The sequence below is a fragment of the Thunnus thynnus genome, chromosome 5 (assembly GCF_963924715.1).
Source record: "Thunnus thynnus chromosome 5, fThuThy2.1, whole genome shotgun sequence".
Classification (NCBI taxonomy): Eukaryota; Metazoa; Chordata; class Actinopteri; order Scombriformes; family Scombridae; genus Thunnus; species Thunnus thynnus.
The window spans coordinates 22,275,091-22,297,895 of record NC_089521.1 but is presented as its reverse complement, the minus strand read 5'-3'; the positions used below and the strand labels follow the sequence as shown (position 1 = coordinate 22,297,895).

The following is a 22,805-nucleotide window of genomic DNA, read 5'->3' as shown; positions in this document are numbered from 1 at the left end:
GACAGATAGCCAACATTAATCCTGCGCAGGTATTTATACAAGGCTCCATTTTTCTGTCGGCATGCTAAAGCATTATTTCTCCAACTGTGATTTACCACACAAGGGGGACCAATAACAACTAACAAACATGACATACAGTCCTGGAAAACAGAAAGAAAGGAAAAGCAACATTTTAACAGTCAAAACAGTCTGTTAAAAGCTCCATGTTGGGCTTGTATCAGCCGTGCGTCAGCTAAAAGCGTAGTAAAATACTGCTTATGAGTTACAGCTTTGTCATCAAAGATTAGATATCTTTTGATGTTATGTTCAAGGAAACGTCTTAAATATAAGGAGAGCTGACCCTCATGATGTTATCTGGAGGATACGGCTGTCAAGTGGTCACTTCTAGCAAAAAAGATCACAGACTAATGGTCAGGTTACCTATTACCTGTGTGCAAACACCGCTGATTCCGACAAGTACAAAACCTTCTCTGCCATTCTTGGAAAGATGTAGACTACTTGGCAACAAAGCTGCTCTCACTCACTTTGTCTTGGGCTTAATGATCCCACCTCTAAAAGTGCTGTACAGACAAGAACGGCTTTATTTTTTGTAGATTAGGCTAGTTTGAAGGTTTCAAAAGACACATCCACGCACACACACACACACACAAACACACACACACGCAGTTTTACAGTCACTAGTTATTTCCATATCAGGCAATGCAGCTGGCGTTGGAGAGCCCATTCAGAGAGATGGGCTGGCCCTTAGATGAAAGAGGGAGCATCCACGCCAGACATGCCCGTAGCGTGACATGCCCATTCCTCCTGTGTGTGTGTGTGTGTGTGTGTGTGTGTGAGGGAGAGAAACTGGTCACCACTGCATTAAGTAATCTGACCTGAGCAGGCAGCTAAACACTAACCTTGCGAGTCAGCCGGATCTAACAAGCTCAGCTCAACAGTTTCATTTGCACGAGATATGACTGTAACAAGCAGAGTGCGATTAACGGATCTGGTTTTTACTTCGCTGATTTAAGATGAATACATTTTGACCGTCTCTCCCCACAGTGAACATCTGTTGATACATCTCTTTATTATTATTATTTTTACCCTTAAAGTAGGTAGTTATTGTCTTCTTGCTGTTTACATTTATTTATTTGTGACTAGTATATTATTATATCTTATAATTCTCTTCTTTTCTATGTAGTGCATTCTACAATCATTGATTTCTTTTTCCATTTTATTGAATCTATGATGCAGTAGATTCAATATTTTTTTAATACAATATTTGTTTCCATTGGGGCCATTTTACAGAGGCACATTTTTATCCTAAGATGTTGTCCACTGAGATGCAAATTGCAACCACAATGAGTGTGGCTGTGATGTTTACTTGACAAAGCCTGACACTGACCTCTGTGAGATTGAAACATTAATCTATTAAATTCAATTTATTGGGAGCTATCAGTACAGTTTCCAGGTCTTTTATTAGATTCCTGCCAGCAAATATGACTGTAACATCAATAAAAATTGCACCTGTTGTCTCTGGTATTGCAGCGCCATTATAAAGGCACAGTTCAGTATATGAAAATGTTTTTTACACTTGTTAGAAAAAGACAAGTTATTGTCCAGCTTAAAATAAATGATTCCTATTAGAGCTCTATCACTATCTGTGCTCAATCACATTGCCTAATAAAACATCTTGGCAGCATATCCTTTGCTTTGTTTATTGTATACATGACAACAATGTGTCAACATTCTCCATCATGTGCACACACACGTTTGTGTATCCAAAGAAACACGCTGGCGTACAGTGACTGAGCAACAACACACACCCACTAAATCATGCACATCATACTTTTTTTTCCCTGTTGGAAGGCCTGCCAAGTCCATATGGGACTGATGGATTTTCATCTTACTCTAAGATATTGCCTAATGTGAGAAGGAAATAGAGAAATGGAGTCGTAGCTGTCAGAGCCTAATGCTTGATATCATAAGAAGATAATGAAGGGAGGAGGGGATGGAAAGAGGGTGAGAGATAAAGACCACACAGAAAGCTGGGCAGCAATTCTGACAAATCATTGAAGCCTGGAAAGTGGGAGGCCTCAAGAGGAGAGGTAGCAGGCCAATCACATTTCAAGGACAAATGTATTTAATCATCAGAGAAAAAGGGGGTCCAGTTCAGATAGAAAAGGAAACTCAACGCAACCAGCAGGTTCCAATTACTCCGCTGATACCTATTGTTACAATGAGGGAGAAAACAATGATGTGGAGATAATGCTGATGAGTGTAAGCCATCCTTTTCTGGCAATTATGAGTGTATAACTTGATGTCCTGAGAGTAATTTCTTTTGATTATCTTGCACAAATGCTCAGTGTTGCTCCATCTCTCTCATGTGTCCCCTTTGTCATAGAGAAAGTAGTTTTCATTCTGTGTGAGATTGAGGATGATCTCAAGCAATCTGACAGCAGGGAATTGGTTAAAAGGAAGACAAGAAGCGGGACATTATTCCCATATGGTGACCTCAGTCACACACAACTTCCATCCTCCAGAGACATATGCATGGGAAATATGTTATGGCATAATACCTAAAGGACTGAGACAGACTTATTCTATTTCACTTGAGGTAGAAGGAGAGATGATGCTGGGCATGGCTAATGTGCCTTCACTAATTGGTGATCCCCAGGGCCTGAGTTCAGAACACAGAAAACAGCCCTGACCATTTGTTTCTGCATCTATCATCACAGCACAGCATGTTGCAATCACTATCATCCCATCCCCTGCCCTTGACCCTCATGAATCAGCCCGTCAAACCTGAGACAAGTGAAGTGCCGTCTGGAATCAAATATGCTGATGCTGGCCAGGAATCAGGAATGTAGCAGGAGAGGCTCCTGAAATCGGTTTACCCTCTTAATATTCTCACACAACAGTTTATTCTGTGTTATAAACTCATATAATCAGTTCAGTTCACACAGTACGGAAATGGAAAAACTTAAGTTATAGATAAATAAGGACAAATAAATATCAGAAACAGAGGTCAGAAACATAAATTAATGCTTGTCTGGAAGCGAAGCATAATTAGCTCATGTTTATATTTCTGATTATTTGTCGTATGATGATCACCAGCTGGAGGTCGTACAGTTTTATCTCTCTGTAGAATCTAATCCCACCGGATCCTCCCTTATTCCCACCAGAACTAGAAAACAAACATTAAAAAAAAGAGATATGATATACTGTATGAACAAATTTCTCACAACAAATCCAAACACAGAACATTATTCTGAGCAGAAATAGGAAATACACAATGTTCCAAGCATATCCAAGCATCCACTCCCCATTGTTGCTGTTTTTCTTCCAGCGCTGATGACACACTGTGGATCTGATGAAATACTATCATCTATAAATAAAAGCTGTTACTATTGTTCAGCTGCACAGCCTGATGGGAAAGCAGAGAGGGAGCGTGATGCTGGGTAAATGGCCAAAGGGCCATTCGACACTGTGGCAGAGCCTGAATGTTGAAACAGCAGTGAATGAGTCTTGGGTAAGCACAGCGCTTGACATTAACTCATTAATGCAGGCCTTCCCATTGCATGCAGGTCAACTGTAATGACAACTTACATAACCTCTACACACCGACTTCCCCCCTTCACAGGGTTGTGTTGTGATATTTGCTAGTCTATTAGACTGATTGCACTGAGGGAGCAACCACGTGATTCTTTGGTAATGGACTCTATGAAAGGATGCTGACAGGCATGATATATTAAAAGGAATGCTTTAACTTACATGCTTTGTTCACTTTCTCTCCGATCAGAGAATCAATACCACTCGCATGATTGTGTGTTAAGTATGGAGGTCCACCAAGGAGACAATTAGTTTAGCTTAGCATTAAGACTTGAAGTGGGGGGGAAACAACTAGCCTGGCTCTCTCCAACTAGCCTGGCTCTCAAAAATGAGCCTACCAGGACCTCTACAGCTCAACAATTAACAGAATGTATCTTGTTTGTTCAGACTATATATAAACAGCAATGTAAAAGTGAAAATTAACAATTTATTGACCAATAACAGTTAATCCATTTGTCCAGTACTTCTGTGTAGTGTCTCTATTGGCCAGGAAGACTCAGAGAAGTCACTATACCCTTAATCCACAAACTATCAGTTTGTGTACAAATGAACAAAACTAGCTTTAGAGTTGTTGTTACGTATATTTGTGAATTGTGGACAGAGCCATGATAGCTGTTTCCACCTGCTTCCAGTCTTTATGCTAAGGTAAGATAAGAGCCTCCAGGCTGTAACTCCATAATTGACGCACATGCATCAATCATTTCATCTACAGCAACTCTTAGAAAGAAAGGGAATACGCATGTTTCCCAAAGTGTTGATCTAATGTTGTCTAACATTATACAAATATGATGGTTGCATCACTTTAATTGGATATTCTACTATATTCTCTATATATTCTAATGTTGACATATCTTATCAGGTTGCCTATTGCTGATTTGTTGCATTTCTATGGACAATGTAAACCCACCTTTAACTTTAACCTAATCCCAATCCTAACTCTGATCTTGTCTGTAAATCTAGAAATTTCCACTCTCAAACCATGGCGCACTATAGTCATTTGATAAACAAAGCATCAACATCAGGCTGTTCAAATTACTTATGACCAAACACCGCAGCGAGTTCTTTCAAACATCTTATGTTATATACAGTAGCTAGGGAGGGATATCCTGCACGATAACTTGGCAGCGTTTGCTAGCATGCTTGTGAGAGACAACCACTGAGGATTGACTGGCTTCCCCAGCAGGAAGATGTTTGGACAGGATCAGGTCCTTGTGTTGACAGGAAGGGTCAACAGTCAGAGCCACTTAAAGACAGATTATTGACCGTTTCTCCAGTATGCAGTCTGCACTAATGGAAGGGTCCAAAGCTGTCAAAATAGATTTGCGCACAAAGCTTAAACAAATGAATAACCCATCAGAATGAATACTAGAGATGAAGATGAAGCTATGTTATGTCACAACAGACTTGCAACTTCTCAAACAGGCTTAAAAGAAAAACACTCAGGTGGAGAAGCCACTCAATAAAAAGACCATTAGGACTTCTTCCCGTAGCAAAAGTACCAGCAGTATGATGGAAACCCAATGAAACATCTGCAAAGGAAGAGTTAGGTAGTTTACAAATTGTCTTGCAGCTGATCTGTCTCTGTCCTATTTTTTTCGCAGACAAGGGCCATGTCTGCTTCAACTTCATGCATGAATCCCTTATATGAGCTTTTGTTACATTGATACATGTGAAACTGCCATGTTGGTGAAATATTATTTCTTTGATTCTGTAATTTTTACAACCAATATGTCCAAATCTATCTCCAAAACATACTGTATGTTGTGAAGTATGAAGTGACATTTTATTGGTATTGCTAAAGGTTTTGGTCATTAGTCTGATGACAACGGCTTCAAACTTTAAAGAATTGTAATAGTGTGTTTAGCATACCACAATAATTGATCAGCCCCAATATAATATAGTTACTGAATTGCTCAGGTTTACCAGAGAACTACCCATTTCCTAGCATTTCTTTCTCTGAAATATGTGAAGCAGTGAAGGAAAACAATTCCTGTCTGGGATTTAGAGCAGCAGCTCATCGCTTTTGTTCTTGATGTAATGCCTTCATTCTTCACTAAGACAGCAGCGCATGTAGCCAAAGCAAAGGGAAGATTTTGTGCACAATGAGAAACTCAGATGGATGATTCAGGACCAAGTGTAAGCAGAGCTGCAGACAATGGAAGATCTCCAGGTTTGAGCAACAGAACCAACAGACAACACTTAGGGATACAGTGTCACACATGACTAATGGGCCTGTTTAATGAGGTTCACGTGTCACGGTACAGAATGTGCTTCCACTACTCATGTAACTTAGATCAATATTAAAGAATGTTACATCAACAAATTCACATCTGCAAACATGCTGCGATTAATCCAAAACAAAAATTGTTCAGCTGGGAACTTTCCAGTCGAGATAGAAACGAAAGGATTGGCATCACAGCGAGTGTTTAGAGGAAGGAGATGAAGGAGGGGAAACTCATCTCATGGGTTGAGTGAACAGACGTCACTTCAGGGTACCATCCCAGCGTTTCCTTCATGGGCAGGCTGAGACAGGATTAGGTTCTGCAGGCAGTGCTGCTGTCCGCTTTCTAAATCTGCCTGCCAGTTTTTCTATCAATCATTCTGTTGGCTCCAACTCATGTCACTTCTGAAGTCATGGTTCGGACAAACTGCGGTAACAATGTGCTTTTGTTTTATTCTAAATATCCTGTAAATATTCACATATGGGAAATGCTGGAAATACGATGTGCCAAGAGAACAGAAATGCCGATGGTCAATCCCTCAGCAGCAAAATGATTGACTGTCTTATGAGAAATAGAATATTATACAGTAATTTTCAATATTATTTATCAAACTCAAGGTTTCTAGGTCAAGGTCGTGGCATATAAAAAATAAAATAATGAAATAATTGTCTGTATTTTTGAACAGGCACTGATTGATTACTGGGAAACTTTGAAGTAATTCATGACAAAATACTCATGTAATCTTACAACAAATGACAGTAATTGTAAAAGTAGCAAGAGCAGAAAATAAAGTATTTTGCTAGACTCAAGGCCACATCAGCCCAACACACGAGCTGGATAGAATTTTACTTTCAACTGGTGCTGTCAAAACACTGATTCTTCGCCCTATTGTATTACAATCCTGAAGAGGGAAGGGCAGAACACTAAGTCTTAGGAGAAGTTTGCATTCAATAGCTTTTTACGAATATATCTGCAAAGATGAGTTATTGTGGGCAACAAAGCAAATCATCAAGAGTACACTGCAAGCGTGTCTAACTACTGAGCAATATTGATCGTTATTGGAGAAAACACTGCAGACATGGCTCACTTCCTGTTCGTAACCTTGACTCCAATTCTGTCACAGCCAAACGTTGTGAAATAAATTGTGTTTTGGACAGAACTGTGGGAATGTTATTCACTCACTACTACAAGAAACGGATAAGTCTATTCAACTGTCTTGCACTGTGACTCATGAGCAACTGAATTAATAATGTGTGCACATGCTTATCACGGAGAACTTCCTGCACGTCAGTGGTTTTGAATCTGTGATTCTGTGATAAGTGCTACTCTCTAAGTATCACACTACAAGAAAAAATTAGTAGCTGTTGAATGCTCTTTTTAGCATGGTTAAATGGACAGACTGGATGAATGGGACTGGCACAAATATATATCATGGTTAACCTTGCATTATTTTCTAATCAATTGTCGGTTTGGCATCATGTGTTTGCATGTTCAACTCGAACATCGATGACAATCAACATCAAAATTTGAGCCAATAACTTCATAAAGTTATGTTGCTAAAGGGCTTCGAGTATGAAAATCCTCTTGAATATAATAAATATTCCCCAATGTTCTTTTCCTTGGCATATGATGAAGACAGAATCACTTCTGTACAGGATAGAAATGTATTTTTAACTGTAGGTAATGTGTTAAAGGATTTAAAAAGTCACTCTGATCTAATGGTGCTGCTACAAGGCTCGTTGGACTTATGGCTCGTGTCTCATTTATGCATCTTCACTGACAAATCTCTGACAACTCAAACAGTTTGGAGTTTCAAAGTTGCTAAAAACAGGCTCAACTTTGTCTGACAAGAAGTAACATGTTTTTGTTCAAAGTTGGAATAGCACTTAGGCTTGATGCAAGAAAACCAGAAACAAATAATGAAAAGATTCATTATTTAACCACACAAAATATAAGTGGAGCTGATGGTGGCGCTATAGGCATTGTTGCACTGACCCTAAAATTTGTTGTGCTCTTGGACTCATCTTTTATCTTTTTGCCTCCAAACAGTTGCCACAGACTCTCACTGTGGATATAAAGAAATAAATAAAGCAAAGCACACAAAAACAGTAGGGTGCCAGCAAACTTTCACTGCTTTCCCCCCTAAAACAATCGAATAACACCTGAAGGTCTCATTATATCAACTGCTTGAGTCCTAAATCCCCATGAATTTTATATGCGTGAGCGTGTAAGTGCATGAGATATTGAAGAGCGGGACATCAGTATTGTAGCAGACCTCTCCCTGAACTCATTTTTCTCTGCAGGCATGTTCACTAACAGCTGAGGCCGGTGGGGGTTCTGCCCTGCTGGCCCAGTCATTAGCTCCTCCACAGCATGCTCCCAAAGCTGCTCTGCTAATGGACGCCAAATAACTCAGCCAATCCCTCCAACGCAGACATAAGGAACTCATATTAATTCCACAATGGATGCATTGCTTCTTTCTGTCATTTCAGCACCTTGCATCCTCATCTGTGCAAACAACCTTCAATCGTCAACATCTGTCGTTTCCCCCATTTTATTAGAAACACAGTACTCCATTTCCAACAGGACGACATACAGTAGAAAACACAACTATCTTAACAATAATTCTTAAGTGCTTAAATAGCTGTATTGTAAATTTATCATGATATACACAGTTCATGTTACGAGGGGTAGAAGAGGTGGGGGTTTAATTGGTATGATAACACTTTTTAAGTGTTAGTGCTGAAATGTGAGTCATTTTTATGCTGTACCATCTCCAGACTGGGTGAAGAGCTACACGGTAGTGTCCATAACTACTGAGTTATTGCTCCTGTAACAGAATGCATTGTATTGTATACATGTCTGACATGATTCATCGTTACAGACACAGTCAACAGCACTGCATTCAGTAAGTATAAATAGTATTATTTGTTAAGACTTCGGTCATATATAATGTAATTACAACTTGAAATGTCCAAATATCCCTACAAGTTAACACAGATTATCACAGTAAATACGGTTCTTTTTCAAAACCTTCACAAAAATCCACAGTACACCAGAATTTTTATGGTATAAAAATAAGTTACAAATCTGCATAAATATTTTACACAAAACAGTTATAAAATTTGCTGTATTTTCTGACAAGGATACACAAAACAGTTTTTTTTACACCATTGGGTATTAAGAATATTTTCAGTTTGGTGCTTGTTAAAAAAAACATTCATTGACGTTTTTGATGAACACAAAACTTTTTAAATTGTTAGTCCCATTCCACACCACACTTGGCTGCGACAGTGGTTTCAGATATACAAAATTGAAAATGAGAAGGAAAAAAAAAAAAAAGGAGAACTGGAGCATAGCCAAGTTTCACTTCCTTTTATCGCCACTTCACTCCCCCCGTTCAGCAGAGACAGATGAAGAGCGTCCCATCCCATATAGATAAACCTCCTATGAACAAGGATTTCCCCTTAAGTATCAAGTCCACAGATGACTCCTTACAGGCTGAGTACAGAAAGGAGAGAAAGACAGAGAGAGAGAGGGAGAATGAGTTGTTCTCAGTGTGTCATGAAAGAGATTACAGTATGAGAAATGGGCTTTATCCTGGATGTTCAGACATTGAGCTGACTTCCTTTGCAGACACATTACACTGTGTATTTTAGAGATTTTACTGCGCTGAACCACTGAGGTCAATTAATGGAATAATGAACAACATCCAAATATGACCTCATGTTTGAACGAGACTAGGGAATGCCAAGGGTCATGGCTTCTAAACGGCCCGTTTCTCAATTAACTGGCTTCACGGTACATGGGAACCATGAAACTGTGGGCGATATGTTATCAGTTACCACAGGAGAGCCGGAGCTACGGGTAATATTACAAATGCATGAACATTACCATATCATCAAGGCATCAGCATGGTTTGATCCACGTATGGAAATTTTACATGCGTTATACTACAAATATGTGGCCTTAAGAGTTTAGTTAACAAGCAATACTGAGGTGGCGACACTGTGCTGTCTGCATAAACAGACCAACACCACTGAACTACAAGAACTGTGCAAGAATGTTGATAAAAGACGTTGCAGTTTTCACATTAGTGTTTCTTGTGTCTATCTTTTATACATCAGCTTAGACTTTCCTGTACATCTGTGGCTACACCATCGCTACTACCAACTATTTAGATAAGACATACATTTAACATTTTAATTCACATGAATTTGCAGGAAACATTTTGAAAGAAAGTTGAGTAAAAGGCAGTAGATACTGTGCCTGAGAAAACTCAAACTTCTGCTATTCAAATACAATTTGTACTAGCATTACATTTTTTCTATGGTGCATTCATAGTATGTGTCTAATCTACAAGGTTTTAATTCAGTGTATGATTCTGCACAATGCGGTCTTGTCCTGCATTGTGTATTTATCATTTAATGTGCATCAATAAGCAGGTCAAATTGCTTGTGCATGTATTGTAATTGATGAACATGATTCTAATTGCTGGCTGTGAGCCACTACAGGACTGTAGTGGTTCAGCCAGAGAACTCACGCAATGGCACTGTGTGTGTAGAATCTGTATCTGGTGTATATCGATACATCCTGTATATCTAACGCACATATGCACGTGTTGAACTTGGCTTACCTCCGCTTCAGCCGCTTCTGAGGAAGTGCTCTGGAAAGACAGAAGGAGAGTTTGTGAGCATGTGTGTGTGTATGAGATACGTCTGCACTGAATATTTTAATATTATACTGTGTGATCCCATGTTTGAGCTGATTTCAGTCCAGCATGACTTGCAAGAACCTGAAGAGGGAAACCTCCTAAACCGTCTCTAACTCTCTTTCGCTCCATCCCATTCACATATACAGGGGTTCAATCACCCTACTATATTAACTGCCACATACACCGACCACCTCATTTGTTTGGGGATTTCATGCATTAGGACAACCTTGACATAAATTGGCTGAGTGCTGACGGTTATATTCAACTATGAAACCAGAGTCCAGCAGCAGCCCCTGCAGTTACTGAGCCTTCAGGTCTAATTAAAATCAGCCAGCCTGTGTGCTGATCAGCACACTTGTGTGCCATATATCTCCGGTGAGATGACCACTCTGTTATTTTAGGCACATTGTTCCTCTTTCAGGGTTCATTTTCAGCCTTTTATGGTGTGTCATAAAGCTAACCTTGTTTTCTCATCTCAGTGATGAGTGTAGTAAGTCTTGCAGAGCTGTTCAGGATTCAAATCATATCATAACTAATGTTTAGTGGAATGTAGTGCACTTGAAGACAGAGAAAACAGGCTGTGGAGTTACATCTGCACGGTAGCAAGAAATTATTTTTCCTGTTTTAAAATCTTTAACTGTGATCATTTCAATTTTTAAATGAACAAAGTCAGGCTGCATCACTTTCTCATATAAATCATCTGTTCTCATATATTTATTGACTGAAATGCTTAAAATAAGTGAAATTCAGCCTGATGTTATCTCATGTAACAGAAACATCTCCAATACTTAAATAACAAACCTCAAAATCATTGTGATTTTTAGAAAATCAAAGCAACAACAGCATTGGCTGCTGCCAGTAGTTGACATCCTGGATCAGGTTGAACAGTGGACAATGTTTGCTTCTTTTTACACAGATGTACACACAAACAAACAAAATTTGTTGTCTCTGCACTTGTCCATTTCAATCTACTGTAAATCAAGAGTTGGTGCCACCTGGTGGAAGAAAGTTTGTGTGTGCACACTAACACACACACACACACACACACACACACACACACACACACACACACACACACACACACACACACACTCACCTATAGATGTTTGGGTCTAGCAGCATGGCTGTGTCCTGCGGTAACTGGGATAAGTGCACCACTTTAGTCTTCAGCCCAGTTCGCTCAGTTTCATTCACCCACACGTCAGGTAGTCTGCAGGACAACACACAGAAAGGACATGTGGTCAGAGTATGAGCACTAACAAGAGAGAGGGGGAGAAAAAGGAGGGATGGAGTGGGAGTAAGGTTGAATGGAGCAGGGTGAGAGAGATGGACAAAGAGCCTCATTCAGTCCAGCGCACATGTTCACACCTTCCTCTGAACACTGAGTACATTTCCATAAGTAACATGGCCTTGACCAAAGCACTGGGACTGACACGCAAATGTAGACCTGCACACACAAACATAGACAAACAAAGAGGACAAAGCCTACTGTCCTTCCATGTTGTCAATTTAAAGGCAACATCTACATTATATCTTTTGTTAACTTGTGAGTACGTAAACGTGGGACTGGTGAAAGACTGTGTGCATGTAGTGTATGTGTGTGTGTGGGTTTATACATATGAGTGCACATTCAAAATGATCAAACATGAGCTTCAAGTACAGACACTGGACACCTTAAAACCAGAACAACCTCTTTCACCACTTGAAGCATGAGAGTGGGGATATGACGTCTTTGGAGCAGCGTCAGTCACACACACACACATACATACATAAACACACACAACAACACATGCACATGATGTACTGTACTGCTCAGCTGCATCTTACTGTACCCGCATCAGCGTGATCCCCCCTGTGAAAGAAGGGAGTGTGCACAAGCACTGGCGTGGCAAGTCGAGGTGCAGAAGAAAGAAACAAAGAGCTTAGCGAGTCGACTGTGCCGCCCCTCCCTCTCCCAGCCCCCCCCTGTCTCCACCCCCAGCATTCCCCCCGTCACTATGTGCGTCATCAGAGGAGCCCCCAGAGATGCAGACATACACGCACGCACACCCACATACACACACACACACACACACACACTCATTCACTGCAGGCAGCAAGCGGGCAGCCACCCAGCCAAATCACTCATTCACATGCCTAATCAGTCCATTCAGTGGGATGGTGTGCAGGTAGCGGTTCACATGCAGGAACACTCAGTGCAACTGGGTGCAGATAGAGATGGAGAACAAAAGAAAGGAAAAGTAATAGGAAACTGACAAATAAAGGACAGGAAAGGAAAGGGAAAGTGGAGAGGGAGAGAGAAAAAAAGTAGAGGGGCTTGTGTTAATGTACAACTTATTTATACAGTAGTTACAAATCCTTTTATGGCTTGTTTTAGTGTGTTTAAGTGCCTGGAGGGTGGAGCTAGCCACACAGGACAATTAGATAAATACTAATAAGTAAAAAATAAAAAATAAAAAACACAGCAGTGTACTTGAAATCTACCTGATTGCCATCTGTTATGCTGCATAAACCTTCAAAAAGTTATCATAGTAAAACAAAATACATAGTAAATAATCAGTATTTGACCCAAGCTTAGATGTGCATCAGGATCACAGATGGAGATTTCTCTCTGTTTGTATGTGCACAGTATATAATCTGTTACAAAAACTACTGGATTTATACACACATACAAACAAAACTAAAAAAAACAAATTGCCCAATACAACTATTTGACCATCTTTGACCTGAAATCAAAAGCCTGACTCACCCTTATGCTTCAGAAGCTGACAACTGAAGTCATAACATTCAGCTGGCGTAGTGAGTCCAACTGAATTTTACACTTCAGTTGTTAATTTATAAGGGAAAACATAAGAACTCAACAGTCTGCCATAACAATTTAAGACACAACAATGTGTTTAAAAAAAAAAAAAAGAAAAAAATGTTAAACGGTTAGATGGAAGAAAACACTAGAAATAGTAAGTCCTACAAGAAATTGCCCATGCACATGTGGAAGTAATCATGTGTTAGTACAGGACATATGATGGCGAAGCTATCTGGTCACTGGATTTTTGGTGTTGAATTTTAATACTGTATAAGCACAGCCAAGGTTTCTTTTTTTATAGTTATTTCTAAATCATAAACCTGTAAGTAAGTTTTTATATACGTTTCTCTCTTTTTTTTTGATTTGCAGTGCATGTCAATAGTATCTTTATCCCCTTTAATGGTGGGGAGAGAAGAAAGAAAGAGAGTTAGGAAGAGACAGGGACGAGACAAGAAACAGCCCCCTTCAAAGCAGCATTAAAGTTTGGGTTAGTCTTGAGTAAGTGTCCTTGCGCAAAGCAAACCTCAAATGACAGAGGAGGACCTGCTGAGTGTTAAATATGCAGTAAACACCCACTTGTGTTTTTGTGTGTGCGCGCTCGCATGCACGCTCCACTCTAGAGTCACAGTAAACATGTCAGAGTGAGTGTCTTGTGATACTGATGAGTTATTATACTCTGATGGATGGGAGACACATGGGAAGGCTGCACTGGGGGGGGTCAGCATGTCACACACGTGTCATGCACATATACACACCAAAGTGTTCTTATTGCTCCCACACACACACACGCGCATGCGCACACACACAAGACATCTCCACCCATTCAGTCACACCAAGCCAAATAAAGACAAATGGATTTATTTTATTTTCCAGAGGAGACTGTTATTTGGCTCTCTTCTTTATGAGGCAGAAATGTATATTGTGAGTGAGGCCTCGGTGAGGAGAGCTACAGGGGGTGCCTGCCAGAGTGAAGCCTAGTCTTCCAGTCTGGATTGATGGCTGGCTCCAGGCCTCCATCCTCCCAGTGGTGACAGGAGCAATAAGTTCATCACAAAGCAGCAAAGTGTATATTAAATCGCTAACATATTAAACAGCTTTATATGGAAAGTCCAAAGTCCTTATAAAATACATCATTCTGCAAAGCAGAAGAGGGCGGTAGAGCTGGTTCAGGGACTGCAAAGGTCACTGCAGCCTAAAGAAAAACCATGCCTGGTAAAAACAATGGGACTGCACGATCATAGCACTGTCAATTACTCAGTATTGTGACTGCACTGTGCACTGCCACAGTTTATTGAACATATTTCTTTAGCACTTAAAGTGTGTTGCCATTAGGGCTATAACCAATGATTATTTTCAGTATCAATTAATCTGTCAGTTATTTTCTCGATAATTGATCAGTTGTTTGCTTTATAAAATGTCAGAAAATGGTGAAAAATGCCCAAGGTAACGTCCTCAAATGTCTTCTTTTTGTCCTGACCATGACCGACCAGTCGATAACCCAAAGATATTTAGTTTACTATCATAGAAGAGAAGCTGGCAGAGAATTTGGACATTTTTTTCTTTAAAAAGGGACTTAAAATGATTATCAATCGTTGGCGATTAATTGTCTAACTGATTAATCGGGTAATCGTTGCAGCTTTGCTATGCTAATTCTCATGCGGTCATATTCCCACACAGATAATTATACCTGAGACTTATCAGTGGATTTGGACACAACTCAAGGAGTTATGCGCATGCACTGAAATTCGTCACTAGTTACAGCTATTTCTACATGCTTTTTCTTTGCCTTATATCCACCCCTGCCTGCAGCTGTTCCTCATAAATGTCATGTCAAGCAAGAAAACTGTAAAAACTGCTTTGTTAAAATTGACTGACATCTATGTTTATATAACTTATCTGCCTGTGTGTGATTGTTTGACACTAAGGAAGATCACTTTATTACTATCAAAAGTAGCAGTTCCTATAGACCATAGACGTAACTGTTTATGGTGCAGGGGTCCCTACTTTCACAATATCACAGCAAGAACGCAATTAAGAAATTGACCATATACAGTATAGGCCTCCGACTGACTCATCCAGCTCGTTCAAAATGCATTCAGCCATTCATGTTCTGCTGTTTCTCTGTGATCAAAGATGTGTACAAAGGGACAGAATTCTCATACCTCGAATGAATGTCGCTTACGGACACTCATTGTATTTGATCGCTGCCTTAAAGGACCAGTGTGTAAGATTTAGTGGCATCTAGTGGTGAGGTTGCAGATTGCAACCGACTGAATACCCCTCCCCTCCCCTCCCCTCTCCCTCCCCTTTCAAGGGCGTAGGAGAACCTACAGTGGCAGCGAAACTCACTAAAAACATGAAAGGCCCTCTCTAGAGGCAGTGTTTGGTTTGTCCGTTCTGGGCTGCTGTAGAAACATGTTGGTGCAACATGGTGGCCTCCATGGAAGAGGACCCACACCCTATGTAGATATAAAGGGCTCATTCTAAGGTAATGAAAACACAACAATTCTTATTTTCAGGTGATTATACACTAATTAAAACATAGTTATGAATAATATATTCCATTTCTGCCAAGTCTCTTCCATTAGATGCCACTAAATTCTACACCCTGCACCTTTAACTCTGCACGTTAAATTAGTGTTGCCAAATTGATGTGATGTTGTGAGTTCTACAGATTTTTTTTTGTCCACACACACAATTTACACCATGAATATTATATCCATATATATTATGGATGTAAAAAACTAATAATGGAACTTGACACATTTTCCTACACAGGGATCCTGCCCTACATAGCCATCTCAGGTGGAGGAACACAGTTCTGAGCTTGAGGTTATATTTACCTTGTATATTCATTTTACTGATGAATGTTTATATCTCTTTTTAAAGTGTTGAAATTGCCCACACTCAGTCTATTTTTTCCCCAAACTGTTCCTATTTAAGTTTATTAAAAGGAAAATAAATGTAGCAAATAACTTAGTAAGCATATTCTGATATAAGTTTGGAAAATGTGCCATACAGTATTGTTAAAAACAGCTATTCAAGAATGCCCTACTAGTTTGTGATATTATTATATCATTGTGCAATTTGGCAACTGACTAAATAATAACAAAGCAAAGAAAAAAATCTAACTAGCTAGCACAGGTTCAATACATAAACATATGTTGTACATGATAGACACCATGTAGTTTCTCCAAAATGATGCGCCAGGTTGGATCCGATGGCTCGAGGCGTTCACTGTCACTGGCTGTGTATTCTACTGTTTGTTATTCTACAGCATTCAACAGCATGCAGGGGAATCAATTCACCCATCCATCAAAGATTAGACAGCAATTATGGTTCTCTCTCTCGCTCTCTCAGCCCACCCACCCTCCTCCTCCTCCTCCTCCTCCTCCTCCTCAGTGAGCCGCTGGTGGTTCATGTTCAGAATGGTTCATGTTAATCAGTTACTCATTAATCCAAATGGAGTTAATGAGTGTCAGTCAGAAAGTGAATGGTTTGCTCCAACATTAATAAACATGACTTCCCACATTCACATGGCTAATCATTGACTCTGTGACGGAGAAAACATACACCTACACACGCACACAGTACACTTGATTTTGACCTCGGTTGTTGAGGGTCACGACACTTGATGGCTGACTACATGACCACCACCAGATTGCCTCCCAGATACTAGGACATTATCCTGAGTCAAAGACTAAATATTAACTTGACCTGCCAAAACAAACTTAACTGACACTCACTACCAATAATCCATTTCTCAAAACAATTGACCATTTTTCTTATCATAGTTCAGCTAGAACATCATTTGGTGAAGATGGTGACTTTTTGCCTGAGACATGCAGCTTCATCTTTAATCTTTAAGCCTTATGTGAAGTATGTAGCGATGAGGTGCATACTGCTCTCATTTTAAAACAAGTCAGCTGGAAACAATAAAAAGTCAGCCTGAGACCAAGTTTTCAACCCACTGTTTCAAAGATGAGAATTTCTGAGTAGTAAAGCAGCCAATGTTATCACAGCAAACTATATATACTTCAACCCCCTTTATCTTTTGGGAGATAATAAAGCCACCAGCTTAAGATATTACTGTGTATTTCCTTCCCCACCCCTCTATAGATTGGTTTTGCTGCAAGGCAAATTTATGATTCAGTATTGTCTCTTGATTTCTCCTGTACGGGCTGAGCCTCTTGTTTGCCATCTTTCTCCTCAATTCTCTCCCCATCATTTAACACACATCTCTCTATCCCACGACCATTTTCTTCCCACTCCCATCTCTCATCCCCCCCCCCCCCATTCTCTGCCCCCCACCATTCTCTCCCTCATCTATTCTGCCTCTATCTGTCTTTGAGTCTCGGTATCAATCTCCATCTATGTCTCTCTGTTTGGAATTAATCTGAGGAGTCTTTCCTGATCACCAAACTTCATCTTTCTCCATTTCCCTCTCCCTCATTATTTCTCTATGCACAAGATTAAACTCCCACATGCGGGGCAAGGAGGAGATTGCAGAGGTGGATCAGAGAAGGGAAAACGAAAGAAGAGGAGGAAGGATGGAAGGATGAAGCATCAGAGGGTTGAGAGAACAAGGGTTTAGCTACAGTATGTTCAGCGGAAGCTGTCTGCTGCAATCTACTTCATGATGCATCATTCGGGTTTCTTTGCCCAGTGCCATCTTTGTTCCTCTTTTTCGCCAAAACCATTTTTCTTTTTTACTTTTCCAACCTCTTCTTTGTCTAATTTTACCTCACTCTTCCCCCCTTTCTGCCTCCTTCTCCTCTCCCACCCCCTTTGCCCTCTTTCCTCCTCTCTTTCATTCTATTTCACTCTGCTCTCTGATCATCTTCAGAGGCCGTGCAGTCAAACCCTTTAATAGGAGTGAGGAAGTGTTGGAAGTGTGGTGGGAGCTTCCCCTGAGCAAGAGCCCTGCTGAGAATCACAGCATTCTGTGAAGCTCGCTCTCTATGAGACAGACTGATTTTATAAGCACAGAACTGAACCTGCCTGCACTTCTGCCTAATTGCTTGAATGAGCTGGTGCCAAGGTTCACTTCCACTGGGCTGAGTCTGGTGAGGCTAATCTGGGAATACGAATGTAGCTAGCGAGGGCTGGGCTGAGCTGCTCATGCCCCAATAGGCTGAGCATTATTTTTGAGTGCAAGTTCATCCAGAGGTTACATCAAAATACAGATGTGGACATATTTTTTTGAACTGGGAATTTGATGAGATATTTATTGGACAGCCACAAAAAAGAAGAAAAAAAAATCAGCCTCCAAGTAATTTTGGATGCTGATCCACTGTTTAAAAGACACCTCAGTGCATCAGTCCAAGGTTTATCCGAGTCAGACAAAGCCAAGCAGATGGTATAGAACCAGCGCCAGACCCAGACAGGAACAGAGTCTGACTTTTTAATGTCTAAGTACAGTCCTCTCCCTATCAGTGCTCCAGGCATGAACATGGGTATCATAACACTGATTGAGGATACTGGCTAATAAGCATGTCTGATGCCCTCTGCTCACTTTGAGGAATTCAGGCAGAAGATTCTAGTGTCACACGGACTATAAGGGAACATGAACTCCCCATACAAGAGCTCTACAAAACAAATACAGCGCCGGCCAGGAGAGGAAGGTTGGAAAGATTTATGGCGAGCCCTGACGTGAAGCAAGGCCACCATGTTGAGTGCGCAATTGGATGGAAAAGAGAATCGTAAAACTATCAGAGACAGATACACATACATTGTTGATGTTAACTTGTAGATGTATGCACCCCTGCTGCTCGAAAAGGAAATGTTTGTGTGACAAGCCCGGGCTTTACATGGTAAGCATGTGCAGGAGACTTGCACATGTGGACTTGAGTTGCCTATTTGTAGATCAGAGAGATCTTAAAGTTAGATCGAAGTGTATCTAAACTGATTTTTTAATGACGTTTGTGGACAAATGTCTATTGTAGATTCAAACCCTTTAGTAATTAAAAAAAAAAAAACACACACACACACACTGAACAATACGTTAAATCTGCCTTGATTAATTCCCCATAGTCAAGTCATTAAAGCTACAATGAATAACTAAGGCAAGTAGTTAAGACATCCAGATGTATCGGCTAAGCAATGCAGTTCACTACAACAGCTACAGGAATGTCAAATGGACAGCGTGCAGAGGTCTCTGTCCTTCAGCAAGCTGTTGCACCAGCTATGTATGTATTCAAATAAAATGAGTTTGGACATACAGTAGTGTGAGTGTTACACTGTAACTGAGTAAAAACATTTGACAGTTGTTAGAAAAGTTTTCCAGAGACTTTTGTTGATGTTGTTATAATTTGTGATGAAATTTACATGTGATACTTTGTGTGATGCAACCATCTCCGAAAACATCAAAGTGCAACCGAAGCGATTCATAAATGATTGTTGGATTATTAAGGAGGTAACAGACAAACTTGCATTGTATTATATGTTAAATAGTTCATGTCTATTTGCACTCATAACTTTCACCTTTTTAAATGAAACAGACTAGTGTTGGTAATCTTAAATACTGTAACTAGTGAGTATTGGTTTTCACTCGCATTTTACCTGAAAACTACACTAAACTGTCGACTTTACACTCAAACTTACAATCAGACCTACATTCAAATGGTGCAAAAGGCTGCTGGTCACTCAGAGTAATAATGATGTATTAGTGAAAAAGGTTATCAATATAAGCTTTCAAACTGAACGTAGTATTATAATCTAGTCTAAATGTAAAAACTATCTACTACTATAGAAGGTAGGTGTACAGTATAGTGAAGGTGAATTAGGTCAGAGAAGTTTCTAATAATGCCACGGCATTCAGATTAAACTTCCCATCAAACCAGTGGGTCAAGCAGCTCTTTGCTCCGCTGAGGGTAGGACTCAAAGGCAGCTTAAAGGTACGTTGAGTCAAGGTTAGAGAATGACGTCACCTTATGACGGCATAGCCTGATATCCACTGCGGAGTGAAACGATAGGACAAATAGCTTCCATAGGAAGGCTCATCCAACTTTTGGCACATTTCAGTGTATCTCATTAACTGTGGGGGAAATATACTCACATGTCCTCAGGTGTCCAATGTAGGAGGACTTTCACCTTGCCAGAGCCCTCTTTCCTTCTGGCTAGCACCTGCACAGACACAATCAAGCAAAAACATAAGCCAGGCTATAAAAGACACAAAAAAAACTGTCCAATCTTGTCTTCTTGTTGTCATTTCACTCACTCACTGGAGTTCATCTCTGCCATACTGTGGTCATTTGGAATATATGTAGCCAAGTAACCTGTAATCGGCAACATCGATGAAAACTAACCGCCCAAAATGTACAAAAGCATACAATTTAACCTACAAATTACAGTTAATTTTAAATTTCAAGCCAATCTGTAATTTAACAAGCAGCAGATTTGCAAAATGTGTCAGCTTCGGCTCTCACTGCAGCACGCTCTCTTGTCTGTTGATAACCGGCTTCAAAGACATGCCCCCATCCTGGCCTCCTCTCTCTCTCTCTCTCTCTCTCTCACGAATAATGAGGCTACACGATTCAAACATCTCACCAAGTGATACAGTGGGTGATCATTACACTAATAAGCAATGTGAGCACTCTTAATAATGCATGCAGGCACTAAGTGAGATTTCTATTTTCAATGGGATCTATCCGACATTCCCCGTAACTAAGATAAAATAATTTCAATCCAGACACAAGCATGATATGTCCTTCGTCCCGGGAACTGCTTATCACAGTTGACATTCCTGAGAGCCAGGAAGATAGACGCGGGGTACACAGTGAGCCGTTATCTCCATCAACAACTCACTCGTTGTGGATTATGTCAGCACCAGAAGCATTTCAACGCTTCAGACAGGAGAGCGTCTGGTGGAGACTAACATACGCTTTTTTTTTATCTTTTGCTTTTATCTGTGTTTTGTTACCTGGTTTAACTACGGTCTCAACAGAATAAAGACTTGTTCTGCCAACATAACCACAAACTTCCAAGCCTTTCTACTTGTGAAAATACAGTTGAGACAATACCAGATTTCCTGGATAGTTGGCCCTTTCTCTGCATAACATTTCATCTATCATGCTGTGTTGGTTTATAGTAAAACTGGTCTGGAATTCACACAAATATTGTCAGTAGGGAAACGGAAAGCTAGAAAAATAACCAGGAGTGTCAAAAATAGCCTCAGATATAACCTCTTGCGTCAATTGGCTCTATTATGTTAGGAATGTCTATTTTTAGGATAGTGAATGAGCTCACATGTGAAGAACTTCTCTTACGCACATGAATATCTGAAATTATTTTTGTGACTCGGGGGACTGGCTGCGGCATTGATGGAAACTGGTTTGAGGACAGGAGGGAGGAGGCTCCGCTGAGACACGAGAAGCAGACAAAGACCTAGAATATCTCTTCTCCTCTTCTTACAGATTTTCTGGCTCTCTGATGTTTTAGCCAAAACATACATTAATGTCTTTTGTTTTCGGGAACCGCGATCTATTGTATTTATCACTCTGATCGGACAATTTTGTATCATCATCATCATGCTCAGGCACGTGTCTTTGTCTTCTCTCCAGCACAAATTATGACAAATCATGCGTTTGTCTTGTTCCATACTTTCTGGAAGCTAATATGTGAAGAAATAGGCCGCTGCCTTGTCGCTGTCAATGCAGGAGGAGCTTTGAGAAAGACATAGAAGTGTGTAAGATCTATATTTACATTTTGATAAGCTTCCAGGTAAAGAGCTGCCTGGCAGAAATTTTTTGAGAAAAGGAAATGGGACACAAACATGTTTACTTGAAGACTGATTAACTTTGTGGAAGAAATATTTAGGTTTGGTTAGCAGATATGAATGTTGTTGTTGCTGGCCAGGTGCCTTCACATTTGTCTGTGAGAAGCTTTGCAAACAGCAGCCAAGTTGGCAAATTAGCTATGTTGTTGCCTCTTGACTGTAATACAGTGTTCAGGCATAAAAACTCCTGGGCAAGAGAAAAAAGTAGGGAGTAAAAACTGCACAAGTGATGAAACTAAAAACATCTTACGCTTTAACAGATAATAAGGAACCACACAAGTTCCTTAATACTGTCAAAATAGTCCTGATACTGTTTTTTTTTTATTTACTTTTTTCCTCTTAGTCCCTTTTGCTTGTTTTTACAAAGACTTCTTGTCCTTTACTTACAGAGATGAACTCAAATTGCTTTTAGAGGCCCCTCTTTGACATTTCCAACACAATCTTTAGAAGACTGAACAGAAGAACTATTTCCCAGCCTTTTCAGAGTATTAGCCCAGCTCATAAATTAGCATTGTTTCTCATTTTATTCATGTTCATCTGTCTCTGACTTTATCTGCGAGCTTTCCATCGGGGCTTGGCTGGCTACTGCTGTCCCACCGTAAATCCACACAAGGGAGAAGAGACAACAACAGGGCCTGGCTACAGCGTTAGGCTGAATCCTGTACTGGCTAAAATAGACCCCACCGTAATGTAACA

The 22,805-nt window shown here is 40.2% G+C and overlaps 1 protein-coding gene across 6 annotated transcripts in view; it reads right to left on the bottom strand.

Moving 5' to 3' along the window:
* LOC137183242 (zinc finger protein aebp2-like) overlaps positions 1 to 22,805 on the bottom strand; it is a 55,451-nt gene that overhangs the window by 22,973 nt on the left and 9,673 nt on the right. For 4 of the 6 annotated variants that reach the window (XM_067590149.1, XM_067590150.1, XM_067590152.1 and 1 more), the window contains exons 6-8: positions 20,391 to 20,458; positions 11,627 to 11,740; positions 10,453 to 10,482 (exon numbers count right to left, since the gene is read on the bottom strand). In XM_067590149.1, coding sequence (XP_067446250.1) covers positions 10,453 to 10,482; positions 11,627 to 11,740; positions 20,391 to 20,458 — 212 coding nt within the window. Of the gene's footprint in view, positions 1 to 3,024; positions 3,170 to 8,354; positions 9,318 to 10,452; positions 10,483 to 11,626; positions 11,741 to 20,390; positions 20,459 to 22,805 lie in introns of those variants that run through there. The other 2 variants (XM_067590151.1, XM_067590155.1) reach the window with 2 other exon arrangements.